This window comes from Protopterus annectens, chromosome 6.part0, assembly GCF_019279795.1.
Source record: "Protopterus annectens isolate FY-2018-M chromosome 6.part0, PAN1.0, whole genome shotgun sequence".
Taxonomy (NCBI): domain Eukaryota; kingdom Metazoa; phylum Chordata; order Ceratodontiformes; family Protopteridae; genus Protopterus; species Protopterus annectens.
The window spans coordinates 5,118,874-5,133,521 of NC_056737.1; the positions used below are offsets into that span (position 1 = coordinate 5,118,874).

Below are 14,648 nucleotides of genomic sequence, written 5' to 3' on the forward strand. Positions count from 1 at the left end.
TGTGAGACTGGATTTGTGGTGTGGGTGGTTACCTTTTCCTCCTGACTGACTGTGCCAGTCTTGGGTTGAGAGAGCTCTGCCTCCAGTTTGGCTGTGTAACTGCACCTCTCACATGTATTAGAGTTTGTTGGAAGGAGGAGATGGTTGTCTGTGTACATAAGGCAATTGTAACATTGCCTCAAAATTCCCAGATTCACCAGCTGGACTGGAGAGTAATCTTGAAACTGACCCTTGGACATACCAGATTAGTATAGGGAACTGTTTTTTTACTGATCAGATTAGGGAAGGGAACTGATTTTTCACTTGATCAGGAAGGACCAATCGGGAGTCTAATACTTATGAGAAGTCAAGGAGGGTGTGTAGTGCTTTAGTCAGTTAGTGTTTCCTTATAAGAGCTGAGCAAGTGCAGGGCTTTAGAAAGAGAATAGAGTGATTACTTTGAGAGTTTGAACAGTTCTAAGGAAAAAAGTGAAGAGCAGACTTTGTGGAGCCTGGAATAGTTTAAACCTGTTTAGGCGGCGCTGACCGACGCTGCTCAGTGCGCAAAGCAGCGCAAAAAGAGAGTTGTAGGGTTTTAAGAGAGAGAGAGAGAGAGAGATCAAGGAGTTTAGAATTGACCCAAAATGGCCAATAAAACTGCAGCTTCTAGGTAGTAACCACTCCTCCAGGGACAGGCAGGCTGTTCAGTGTTGACCACTCCCACTGGTGAACATAGAGACTTCCCTTTAGCCCAAGCAAGCACTGGCCTTCTAGAAACTTCCAAACAGTTCAGAACAGCAAATCTGTAACTGAACTTTCTTAACTTTCAGAAAGTGGGGGAAAAAAGCAAGATTTTTTTTTTCTTTTTGTTGTAGTTTAAAGGTAGCAGAGATACACAAGCAGCAAAATAATCACAACAGTGCAATAAATGACCCCACACTTGAGTGCTAGGCCAAAATCAGGTAAAATGCAGTTTTTAGAGAAAAAAACGATTTTAAATTAAGTGCAACACAGGAAATGCAGTAAACAGGCTTTAGATGTGTTCCAAGTACTGTTACTGTTACAGATATAAACTTTAGCAAGACAGAAAATGCCAAAAAGTAGGTGGCAAAGCAGTAAAACTTAACAAAAAATCAGAAGAAAATACCTAAAATCACAAAAGTGGCTCCTTTTCTTCTCTCAGCATTTTCTCCCCTTGGTAGGTGCTTCAGCAACAACTAGCAAGACTGAAAAGACGCCAAAACCATGAGGCAGCCTGGTTTTAAGAGAGACAGATCAAGGAGTTTAGAATTTACCCAAAATGGCCAATAAAACTACAGCTTCTAGGTAGTAACCACTCCTCCAGGGACAGGCAGGCTGTTCAGTGTTAACCACTCCCACTGGTGAACACAGAGACTTCCCTCTAGCCCAAGCAAGCACTGGCCCTCTAGAAATTTCCAAACAGTTCAGAACAGCAAATCTGTAACTGAACTTTCATAACTTTCAGAAAGTGGGAAAAAAGCAAGATTTTTTTTTTCTTTTTGTTGTAGTTTAAAGGTAGCAGAGATACACAAGCAGCAAAATAATCACAACAGTGCAATAAATGACCCCACACTTGAGTGCTATGCCAAAATCAGGTAAAATGCAGTTTTTAGAGAAAAAACGATTTTAAATTAAGTGAAACACAGGAAATGCATTAAACAGGCTCTAGATGTGTTCCAAGTACTGTTACTGTTACAGATATAAACTTTAGCAAGCCAGAAAATGCCAAAAAGTAGGCGGCAAAGCAGTAAAACTTAACAAAAAATCAGAAGAAAATACTTAAAATCACAAAGGTGGCTCCTTTTCTTCTCTCAGCGTTTTCTCCCCTTGGTGGGTGCTTCAGCAACAACTAGCAAGCCTGAAAAGATGCCAAAACCACGAGGCAGCCTGGTTTTAAGAGAGACAGATCAAGGAGTTTAGAATTGATCCAAAATGGCCAATACAACTACAGCATCTAGGTAGTAACCACTCCTCTAGGGACAGGCAGGCTGTTCAGTGTTAACCTCTCCCACTGGTGAACACAGAGACGTGCCTTTAGCCCAAGCAAGCACTGCCCTTCTAGAAACTTCCAAACAGTTCAGAACAGCAAATTTGTAACTGAACTTTCTTAACTTTTACAGATTTGAACAGATGTTTGTGTTGAAAAGGTATTTGTAAAGTGCTTGGGTTTGAAATGCGTTCACAATGTGCCTTACTGGAGAGAACAGAAATGTACATGCTCTACTGTAACTGTTTAAATGTATATGTTTTAACAGAGGAAACTGGAGAGTTAACCTCAGTCCAGCAAACTTTAGAAAAATATCTGAAATTAAATCACTTTATAGGTTAGGCCATAAAGATGCTATCTCACAGGTTTCCAGGCAGCCAGAGAGACAAAGTCTGTACTACGAAGCTTTCTGTATTGTCGTTGGGGTGAACTAATTGCCACTGAGGAAGAGTGGAATTGTTTAATTGTTTTATGACCTCCAGAAGCTCAACAGAGCTGAGCAAAGCCCTTATGCGTGTATTTTTACATGTAGGTGCTAAGTCCTGCTACCTTCCAGCAATAGGGGTTTTGCATTGGAACTAGAAGTCAGATGACAAGAAATTATGTCATTCTGCAAACTATCCCAGCAGTAATATTTTAGATATTATTTTGAGAAGTCTCTTAGAAGGACACAGCATTCTGTATTCTGTCTTGGGCCTGACAAGAAGGAGGAGGAACAATCACCACATCATCTGCCTTGCTCTGTTAAGTAAGTAGGAAACAGTAACTCTCTCAGATACAGTCAGGAATTTAGTGAAGCTTATTTTAGATATTGTTTTTCTTATTTGTCTGAGCCTGCCCTTCAATATTATTTTAAATATTTTCTGTGATTTTGAGCTCTAATGTCATTGTGAATATATACTTAGTATTTTCTTATTCTTTTATTATTTATTATTAAATATATTTAAACCTTTCATTGCGGCTGATCTTTGTAAAGATATTTAAGTTTTGAGAGTACTTGCATATTTATTTGGTGACACTGTGTTGGCCACTCCTAATAGCCTTGGTTTTGGTCAAACTACCGTTTGTATTAGTATTAATATTACACAGTAAAATTGGACACCCTTTGTTAAGGGCCTTAAAGTAGCTGGCAAGGGGTTTTGGTGGCAGTGGTAGCTACCCTATAGGCTGAGCAGAAGGAGGCATAGCTAGTAAACCTGTGCCAGCCTTTCCCAGGGGTGTGTGTGTAAAACAAATCTCCAAGACTGTGCGTGTCAGCTACTTGGGCAGGGACACGAAGCACTAGTTGGACAGGGAGAGGACTTGGCTTGAAACCCTAGCTTTAGACTTAACTCTATAGCTTTGCCAGTGGGGAGTCTTATTGGGGATCTGAAAAAAGAGGGAGAAACCAGCCCCGGACTGACTGTGGTCTCTGTGTGCTCTTAAGGGAAATTGCACTTGATGCAGCGAGCTGCATCTGGAAATACTGTGTGTGTACCTGTTTTACCTCTTAGTGAACATACCCCACTGGTGCCAGTGGGTGAGGATTGAGGCTCCTTGATTATTGGTCTAGTGGTGGGGCATCACATATAGCAGTAAAACAAAAGTGTTTTTTAGATGGATCACTTGCAGTGCTGTTTAGTGCATATATAAATTGGTCAGACACAGCAACCATGCTTACACAAATCTAAGAGCTAGCATCCCAGCACACATTAGCTCAACCATAGCACCAGAATTGTGTGTGTATATACTTCCTAATAAAAGACAGTCATACTTTAGTTCTCCTAATAAAAGACAGTCATACTTTAGTTCATGTTTGCTGTAGCCTTATGCTGCATCTCCAGCACTGGGGTTCATGATTTCTTGGTCTAGTTCTGACCCTAGAGCTCAAAAAAATCCTTATGTTCTTTGTATGTGTCACTATTGCAGTAACATTTGTGACCAATGGGAATTAGTTGCAAGTAGACACCTGCCCAGTCAATGCAGTGTCCAGAGCACTGCAAACATGGGGGAGCTGACTGGTATCCAGTATGGGAATGCACACTTGTTTCAAAAAAAAAAAATGAAACCAGTCTGCTTATGCTGTCAGCTGTTCCTTTTTGCCATGGGTGTATGCTGCATCTTGGTATGAGAATTTATAGTTCCTGGTGTTTTCTCAGCCCCAGAGAAATTCACAAAGATAAATGCCTCACTGAAGTTATTTTCTTGCTGTTTCTACTGTAATAGTAGTACCTCTTTACTGGTGAGATATTTTTAGGGAAACTGTCCCCTGGGTATGCCTTATGTAGGCCTTAAAAACCTCTAGTTGTAAGCATAAAATGCCATACAAGAATTTGAGTACTTATCTGACGGAGTCCCACTTTGTGGCAAACTGTCCAGTGTGTGGATTTTATGCATCGAATCTGGGGGACCAGGGCAAAATACCTTTTTCACATCATTGATTCAGATTAAACAGGAGGGGATTACAAAGGTCTCTGAGTGGACATCTACATCCACGGCGAATTGCCACCTCCCACCACTAGAGCTTTGCAGGATAAAGAACTATTATGAAGTATGGTTTGTAGCAGTAGAAGGCTGCTGATCCAGTGTCAGAGAGGCTAAGGTCATGAAAATGCCATCAAGGATGAGGTAGCTTCCTGGCACTGGACTCAGCAGCTAACCTCTGCCCAATTCCTTTGATGACAGAAATGATGGCAGCTATTAGCACATTGTTCCAGGCCTCACACCATGGAGTTGATTCATCAGAAGGAAATGTCTCTTTCGCAAGAATGATGCATGCATGTGTACATTGAAGTGGTGGCACATTCAAATAGGAAGAAGTTGGTGGCCCCAGCTATTTATGACTCCTCCCCAATGCTGTAAAGATAGCCCTTCTACCTACTGATAGCCTGTGCCCTTAACTACAACTGCTGTAGACTTTATGCAAGTGTTTTTGAGACATTGAACTTCTGCATCTGAATCTGGTTTTGTATGCACTATTTGTAGTGTTTTAGTGCCTAATGGTGATCTCAGTTTTTATCAAGCTAATACTGCCCTCATAGCACTGCAGTTATGGTTATGCTTGAATGTTTCTGAATTACTTGTATAATGCAAAATGCCAACTAGACATTGTTCTTTGGGGCTTTTACCTGCCTGTGAGATACCTGGTTGTTTCATTTTATGATCTGTACACTTCCAAGTACATCCTGCACTGAATCCATATTACATTGTCAAATCACTATTTAGCAAACACCTCTTTGTCGAACAGCTATTTTAATTTGTAGGGTTTTTTTGCTGGTGTTTTGTATAGTTCCAAATTATCCCTTTAAATCTGGTAATCTTAGTGCCACCTTGTTCTGTAGGCAGAAACAACTTATCCCACTCAACTCATGGCCTCTTTCCCTCCCAAATAAACTCATTCAATTTCTTATTAATTATGGTCCACAGTTTCTCCTGTGGTTGAAGATTTGTTTACCTTCTGTTTATCTATGCATCTCCTTTGTGGACATCCTTTTGTTTCAGCACATCCATTGTCAGTCTTTGTCTTTGTCATATGTTTGTCTCTCTGCCTTCCCTACATGCTCCTTCCCACCCACATTGTCCCTCTGCTTCCTTTTACTCTACCAATCTTCTCTAAATGTAAACAAGGGTACCTGTCCCAAAAAAGTACCTTCCTTCCCCAGCCATGTCACTTTTCCCTTCCCATTACCCTTCTGTGTATTCCAATGCTTGCTTTTCCCTCATTGTCACCCCATTTTCTTCCCATGTACAATATTAGCATAGTTCGCTCTTTACTGTGGGTCTCAGTGCCTGACAACTGGAATTCCTTAAAGTGACATGAATAGCTGTGGACATTCTAGGAAGTGTTATGTCTCTGATGTTTAGTAGTCACCTAGTTATATATGTGTTTCATGTCTAGAAAGGAGGCCAGCTAGAGTATTTTGGACCTGAGGAAATTAGATATAAAATTGTATATCATCTGATTAACAATGAGAGCAAATACCTCTCTCCCTATCGAGTTCTCTCAATTAACTCATATACATGGAGAGCAACAGAGTTTCTAGATTTGAACCTATAGATCATCAGTGGTAACACAGTGACTCAGCTGTTAACATCAGAGTATCCATTGGGTGCAGCCAGAAAAATAAGCAAACCAATTCAGAATAGGATGTGAACCCCCCCCCCCCCCCACTATAGGTCCATCGACAACCTAGTGTCATGGCCCACCATATCAAATGCTGAAGGGAGATCCTGTAGGACCAATACAAAATAGTAACTGTGATCTCTTAACTTGAAATTATTCCTGACCTATGTCTGTTTCAGTACTATGTCTAGTGTGGAATGTAAACTGGAATGGATTATGAACTTGGTACTCGTAAAAATTGATCAAGATGTAAATAACCTTCTCAATAAACATAACAATAAATGGAAGTTTAGAGATGATGTAGTAATTATCAGTTTGCCAGAATCAAGAGATGACTTAGGCTGGGGACAAAAAAATCATTGTTTAGCAGACTTACTCAAGGAGGTAAATAACAGTTTGAAAAATCATAGGTCTCAGCACATCAGTTCAAGCAAGAATTTGTTTTGCTGGGTATGGGTCTAAGCCACAGGTAACCATATGCATACTTGAAACAAAACAGACTAGTTTGCATTAATCTAAAAGCTGAAACTTATATCAAGACAAGCAGCCACTGCAGCTTCCTGCTACAAAAATGTTGTCATCCAACAGCTATTTTGTGATTTTAATCTGTTTATTAAATGCAGTTTTGCCAGAGATTTTAACTTGGAAGCTTCTCCTATTTCCATGGCTGAACAGTGATTTTATCATTACTAGATACAAAGAACTACATGGCCAGCTCACATTATTCAGAGGAAAGCGCTCGGTGGGATGAAGAACATGCCAGAAGACTCAGCCTTATTACCATCCGGAAGTCCATAACCAGTTGATTTAATGTAATGAGATCTCTGTAGACAAGAATGCTGCTTTTTTATGGGAGATCTTGGCTTAACAGCATAGTGCTCATCAAACTTACAGATGCCAGCACATCTTCTTTTACCTTCAAACTCCCACAGCTCAGTATCAAACCAGGACGCACATGGGATAAGATATACAAGGTATACGCACAAAGGCAAAAGTTGGTAAAAACAAGGACTAAACAGCATTTTTCTAGGCTATGAGCAACTTATGAGTATGAGTACCACCTGCATTGAGTATAAAAAGGAAATGGTGGATGGCAGGGACAGATTTGCTCAGCAGTTAAAGCATGCCCATTCCTGCTTTTCACTAGTTTAATACCAGGAATCTACAACTGGAATAAAGCTAGATGTGAATTTGAATAATCCACTGGTTGCTGATTACTTCTTATTACCATCCTTTCTCCAATCAGGATTAGTCAGCGATGTCCTTCATTAATCACTACTGCAGTATTCGGGAGGTATCCTGCCAGCATATCAGAGCTTGGATACCTTCCTTTTCCACTGTATGTCCAACTGCAAAGTGGTATGTAAGGGATGTACAGGTGCAAAAATCCTCAGAACTTGCCACCAGGCAGAATAGTGAGACTACACTTTGGCCTGTGCCAGTTTCCATTGCAATGAGCAGACACGTATCCCCACTGGGATAATTTCCTCTTTCCTTCCTTTTTTGAGAAAAATGTGTATGTTTTTGTGTTAATTTGGAGGGATAAATGGAACTGTGAGAGGCAGATACATTATAAAGATAGCAAATGTCTGTTATGCTTAGAACCAGGTCAGAAACATAAAGAGTGCTCCATTTGTAATCTTTTGTGCCTAAAACATTAAGAAGTTGCTTATTTTCCCTCATTTAAAAACAGAGCCTTAAGGAACTTGCATGGGGTATGATGGCCTCCAAACTCTCCCTGTTGGATATCCATCAGCAGCTGAAAAAGAAGCAGAAAAAGTTGAAGCTCAAAGCTTCTGTTGTCAGGTTAGACCCAGACATCTCTGCTTTGGTGCTTGATGATCCTTCAGACCACCTGGTATTTTCCACTGTTCTCACTGTCAAGGCCCAGTTGAAGGCCAGTAAGGAGCAGCATCTTGTCATGTCCTGCTCGACTGATCAGACAGCCACTTCAGCCGGGAAGGGGGAATCACAGCTCTTTCTTTATAGCTAAGGGACCTGAGGGCATATATCAAATTTTGGTCTGAGAAGTTCTTTAAACACATTCATTGAGGTATGTCAGGCCATGCATGTCCTTCCTTTTATGTTCATGCTAATGTTCCAAAGAAAAAGAAGCAGAAGGCAAAACATTCTTCATCCTCTATATTTACTACTGTTAGGGATCCCCAGAAGTAGTAATATGATTCTTTCCAGGGGATTTTTAAGGCAGTTATGTACCTAAAGCCTCCTCATTTTGTCTCTACATCTTCTTTCTCTTCCCCTCCGAAGAGAGAGATTCCTCCTCTAAAGAAGATTCAGAATATGAGGTGGAGTATTTAGCTTGTTCCTCTCTGATTCATTCACCAGTTCATTTTGAATCAGAAGGTAAAGATACTATGTCTCCAGACTCCCCTTTAGAAATACTGTATTAAAGATGATGCAGCACTTTGTGTGAACATAAGCAGATCAAAAGGACTATGATACATGGGAATTTCCAAGCCTTCTGCTATACCTCTGGTCTTAGAAGCTTTGCAGGATACTTTTGCCACTTCATCTTTAAACCCAGAATCTCAACCTCCAGCATCCAAGAAACCGGACAGGTTTTCAAGGTTCCATACACACACAAATTCCTTTATAAAAATCCTTTGGCAGACCCTGCAATGATTTCTGTGGAATCTGACTTCCATCTTCTAATGCTCTACCCAGTGATTAAAAAAAATGTTGATATAGGAGTAGGTACAGAAAGAAAGTGTACACCTCAGCTACACTTTTTTCTGAGCCATAAACTATCAACCCCATATGATTAGATATCTTTTGTAGACTTAATAAACTTTTGACTGACATGCCTGAATCAGACATTAAAACTTCTATATATGTTTGCACAGTTCTGCTACCCAAGTAGCTAGGCACTCTTTTTCAAATGCAATTATGATACCTCTCCCAGAGCTGCAGCTACATGGTCTGCCTTAAGGAGTTACTCTTGATTGAAATTATAATCTTTACATGAAGCTGCCAAGTATAAATTACTAGATGCGTCTCTACTGAGTAATAGCCACATGTACCATATTAACAGTGTACCATTTTTATATACATGTCTGTGTCTGGCTTGAGTATTTGAATTTTTTGTAAAACCTTAGTGTTATTTGTGACTCTCTTACATAGCTCACATTGTAAAGGAAAATGATGATCCAGAATATCTTGCGGTCAAAAGTTGCTGAAGTGTTCCATATAAAGTATAATTATATTGACTGGACAAGGTAATTAACCAACTGTTAATTCATGTATGCTCCAAACAGGGAAGTGGGATCAAACAAATTAGAAAATATTAGTACAGTAAGTGTCAGCAGACTGTAATGTATAACTTTGATTGACTACTGTTGATGTAATTTAGCCAAATCAGTGCAAGGCATTCTTTAATGAGCAAATAAAAGATTTCATCTGTCTAATGGTATACAGGTTCTCAGCCCCACTGTTTACTACATAAGTGAACAGTGGTGGTCAGGTTATTCTGGCTCCTTGAATGACAAAACCTGAAGATTGTAGATACTGGTGTAGTAGGCTTAGGCATATTATTTCAATGCTTGTATTTTATTAAAATTTTGATATAAAAACTTTAAAGTGAATCAGTATCCTGTTTCATACAAGATTCGTCTGAAGCAGGTATCATGTGGGTTCCTGTAGAATGCTTATGTACAAAGTCCTAATGAATTAATAGTAAGAAATAAGCAGTTATTGTGCTTTCTACTATCCCTAAAAACTTAATTACAAAGTGAGCTTATTTTTCCAGACCTCTAACCTATTTAAAAAGCATTTTGTTTATCCTCATTTACTCTCCTATGTAAGCTAGTAATCCTTCAGAATAATTGTATAGCTGAGTGTGCAGTGTGTGTGTGTGTGTGTGTGTGTGTGTGTGTGTGTGTGTGCAGCCTGTGATGCAGTGGCAATCGCCTCCAGGACTGCTTCTTTGCCTTATTCCTTTATTTCCTGGGATAGGCTCCAGCTCCGTCACAACCCTGAATAGGGTAAAGAAGGTACTGGAGAGTGAAAGAAGGAGCATTAGCATCATAGACTGCATTTAGTTACTATTTAGATACAAAAATGGAGAGCTAAACTGCAGATTACAAATCAATGGGTATGTGATTTACAGTGACCGTGTGCCATTATGCTTGAACCATGCAACTCTCAAAATGTCTGGCAATCTCTTATATGCCTTTTTTTTGTAAATATGTACATCTGGCATGAGTAGTTAATTTTTTTGCAAAACGTTATTTATGAATTTCTTACATAGCTCACATTGTAAAGGAAAATGATGATCCAGAAGATCTTGCAGTCAAAAGTTAGTGGTCTTCAACATATAGCAGTTGGAACAAAGTTTATGAACTATTACAAAAATAGTTTACTTTTACATTAAAATTGTATATATAGAATCTATTTCAGTTAATATTTAACAGTCATAGTGAACAATTTGTATATAGTTAAAAATGTTTAATTTTGTACATTATTTTTTATATAATTGAAAATGGTTCATTCTTTATATGTTGATTGTATTTTAACAGTACTTCTAATAAAATTAAAAAAAAAAGTTAGTGGTCTTGAAAAATATGCTCACATTGTAATCATGAGAAACATGTTAACTTCTAGAACTAAAAAAAAATCTATTCAAGGATAGTTGTTTCATTTGCCTGCTTTTACACTGTATAAGTTTCCAAGATTTGATTTTTTTTTAGTTTGTTTTTCTTGACAGACCAGCGGAATAAATTCTGTTTGTGTAAGGATTATGAAAAGACAGTGTATAAAACGGAAGAAGCAGTACACTATCAAGTACATTAAATGTGCACTACACAGAAAAAGGTTGGGCAACAGCTGAGCAACAATCAACAGTTTTGAAATGATGTTCTGGGTGTCATCTTTGATTGGAAAGCTTGAGGGACTAATGGTTTCTGCCTTTATTACAATAACTAGAAATTCAGCCCAATTAGTAATGTAAGTCACCTGTGACAGAAACTACATTCTCTTGCAACTGTTTCTAGTGTGCTAGTAACAGAAGTGCGTGTCTGGACAATTTTACTTGCTACAGGTTGGGGCTTGTGCTCAGTTCATTCTGCAATGGGTAGTTTAACCCTTTCATAGCATGCATTCTTAAATTTGAAATAGTAATCAGCTCTGTCCATTCATCATCTTGCTAAAGTAACAATGGATACAAAGTCTGTTTTCCAAGTTTCAGTTGCTACTTCATGACTCCGATTTAAAAAAAACTCATAACTAATCCTAAATTTCCTGACACTTCTCACTGTCTCTTGGAGTTCCTACATAAAATCATTTTCTTTTACTCTGAGTCCTCATGTTTTGCTAAACTTGACTGTGCAGATGTTTCATTGAATTCACACTGCCTTTATCTCTGCCTTGCCTTAATTACATTATCGTGAATGATATTGCAAGAGCTGTAGCCAAATAGTATTGTTGCTTATGCTCATTAGTTATATGGATGTCTGTCCTGTACTATTTTAAGTGTGGTCTGATTTAACAATTTCCTTAGATATACTGACTGCAATGCATAGATTTTCTTGTTACAGATACTGCATGCAAGATGGATTTTAAAACATCATGTAGAAAAATATAGTGTCCGTTTTGCTGGGAGAATACTGTTCATACCTCCCAACTGTCCAAATTTCCTCAAAATGTCCAGATTTTTGCCTCATATTTTTGGTCTGCTCCTCATAGAGTTTGTGGTTTTCTGGTAAATCACTGGGATTATCTCAGGACTGAAGTCACTAAATAATGACATGCATTTGAGTTTAACACTTCATATCCTTTAGAAAATTCATGCTAACACAAGTCATGTTATTCTAATACAAGTTTGTAAGAGCAATATTTAAAATCTGTCCCTATTTTTGAGTTCTTTGCCCCCCCCCCCCCCCATTATGTCAGGCTTTGTCCAGATTTCTTGTGCTATGAGGTTGAAAGGTATGATGCTGTTCCATGCTTTTCATGCTGGTGTGTTTTATCCTTCAAAATCCATATAATTTATGGCCACAAAGTAATCCTAAATGAGCAGGAAAAGAGAGAGCCTCAAGTGTTTTGCCTGCAGTGCTGCTTATGAAGACCAAGCACTTGGATTATATTTACTATTCTCTTTTTATGCAACACTTTTACTTTCTCTTCATTCAGACTGTGATGGGACCCATCACTTCCACTCAAAGTTAGACTTCTGTTTTAAAATGCTTGTTCTTGTATCCTGCCACATTTTTTTATTCTAATAATGTATTTAACACTTGTCCTTTCCCCTACTTGAATACCTGCATTTCTTACACCCTAACCCATTAACCTTTCTCTCTGTTACTTATTGTTCTCTCTCCATTACCTTTTACATGCTTTCTTCACTCCATATTAATACAAACAATTTGCTTCTGTCTCCTGATTGACCTACCTCTGCTCTCCTCCCACTATGTACTTTCCTGCCATACCTTTATTCTACCATTCTTTGTTTAACTCTATCAGTGTCTTCCTTCCACTTCAGTCCCTTAAGTTACCTTTTACCTCACCTCACTTGCTACTAAAAGACATTAGTGTATCCTCTCATCTCAGTAATAATAATGTATTCATTCCTTTTAGTGTTCTGCTTGTCAAACTAGAACTCTACCTAATCTAAATTTTGTTACCTTCAGTTAATGATCGCCTTGAGTATCTCCACCAGTATGACCACAATGTCATCCTTTGTCACAATGTATATTCTTACAATTGCAGTGGGTATTGTGGCTGCAGGAAGAGATCCCATGTGCAATGCATTTCCTAGTAATTCATACTGCCTTTCCCTTTTTATGGAAGAGTCATGATACACAAGCATCTGAGGGCCAGCTAAAAGGTCTTCTGTTTGCCATTAGCTCAAAGTAACTCTTACAGTGCACTTAGCATGACATTTATTAGACCTAAATCTCCTGCCTTTCACACCAGCATACTAAAACAGAGAAAGTACTTCAAATATGTCTTTTTAATGACAAAGTAGAATGGTTCACATTTGCTGATCCTAGGTAGAGCCATACATCAAGCCTCTGTGTTATCACACTAAATAATGTAACTGCCCTAAAAGAGCAGGTCTGGCAAACAAGACGACTTAAATTTATTATCTGTATTTATTTGTTTACTTGCTTGTTTGTAGAGTTAGGTGAGCTGGATCACATGGGCTCCTTTTCATTCATGACCTAGTTACAACAGTACAACTATGAGAGTTTAGATAACTGCACACAACCTTATTAGGCAGCTTAAGGAAAATATAAACTAGAAGATATTGACAAATAAAAGTAATGCCATCAGCATATGCACTTCCACTGGATGCAAACTTGTTACAGTGCTGTTTACTTTGTTCAGCTCCAATTCCCTGGAGATTTTTGAATTGTGTGGTAAATACTGACAGAGAGTAGTTTGCAAATAGGACATGGAAGAGAATTTCACTGTAAGGTACAAGTGAGGGAGAAAGACTTTTCATTTTAAACTAGTGATAACTGAGCACTGAGAGAATTGGATAAGGAGGCAGGTAATCTGAGTGCCCTGGTGAATACTTTAATAGTGGTCAGGTGGTGGGGGAGGGGTTATAATGGTCATGACTGAGCAATTTGAAAATCAGAGTGCAGATGAGGTGAGAAACTATGGGCTGCCAACCAGATTCCTTCAGAGTAAGACAGTGATGCTTCCTCTTAGTGCCAGTAATAAAATAACAGGTTTTGTTCTGTGTTTGAAATTTGAAGAGGTTGCATTCAAATGTAGAGCCCACAACTGTGACAGATCATGTTATGTTGGTTGAAGTAAAACTCCTTTACCACTTAGGTTCATGGAAGTATGCTAAGCTAATCACTAGGGCCTTTTTAAGCCGTAGCCATGCATCCCAAATCTCTGACAAGTTCTGGTTCCCTTGATAAGTGTAAGTAGGAACTTGGGAGATGAAACATTTACCAGCAGAGGCCTGGGAGATGAACCATTTATAGGCTGCCTGTGTCCATTAGAGACATAGATGCCAAACCAGGGATACATTTCATGTTCCCCATCCAACTGTCCAAGTTGCACTTGAATTGGGTTAGGGAGGAACTCTACTTCATATGGATGGGGAGCTTGTTCCAGAGAAGGAGTAGTCTCTGGGATACATACCTGCCTCTCCAGCAGGTCCTATTTGTATCACAGGCAAGGTTTAAATATTTAGAATGGGTAATTCTGGTGCAGTTTGTTTTGCAGGTGTGCAGGAGGTCTATCAGAGTGGGGTCTGTCAAAGTCGTATATGCCAGGCATGGATCTCCCCTCAACAGCTTGTAGGAGACCAAGTACAAGGATAGGACTTTGAGGTGGCCTGCATATTACTTATGCCTTGTGTTCTTTTAGTGAGGAGCCTCTGTGGATGTTCCAATTGTTGGATGTGCCAGGTTAAGTACATAACAAAAGGGACACTGTGCTCACTGATAGGTCTGATGAATGCTGAATAAAGTGTAACATTGACCTCCTTGGACCTAGATGCCATACCTTTGTTTATAAGTTGCACAACATAGAATGATTTACTTACTACTGTAGACACGTGATGGTCAATGGCTGGATTAT

General features: G+C 39.0%; 1 protein-coding gene across 1 annotated transcript in view; it reads left to right on the forward strand.

Annotated features, from left to right (window-relative positions):
* DRAP1 (DR1 associated protein 1) overlaps positions 1–10,430 on the forward strand; it is an 868,088-nt gene extending 857,658 nt beyond the window's left edge. The window contains exon 7 of the mRNA XM_044073779.1: positions 6,783–10,430. Within this exon, the coding sequence (XP_043929714.1) occupies positions 6,783–6,840 (58 nt within the window). The 3' untranslated portion in view covers positions 6,841–10,430. The remainder of the gene's footprint in view (positions 1–6,782) is intronic.
* The last annotated feature ends 4,218 nt before the right edge of the window (positions 10,431–14,648 follow it).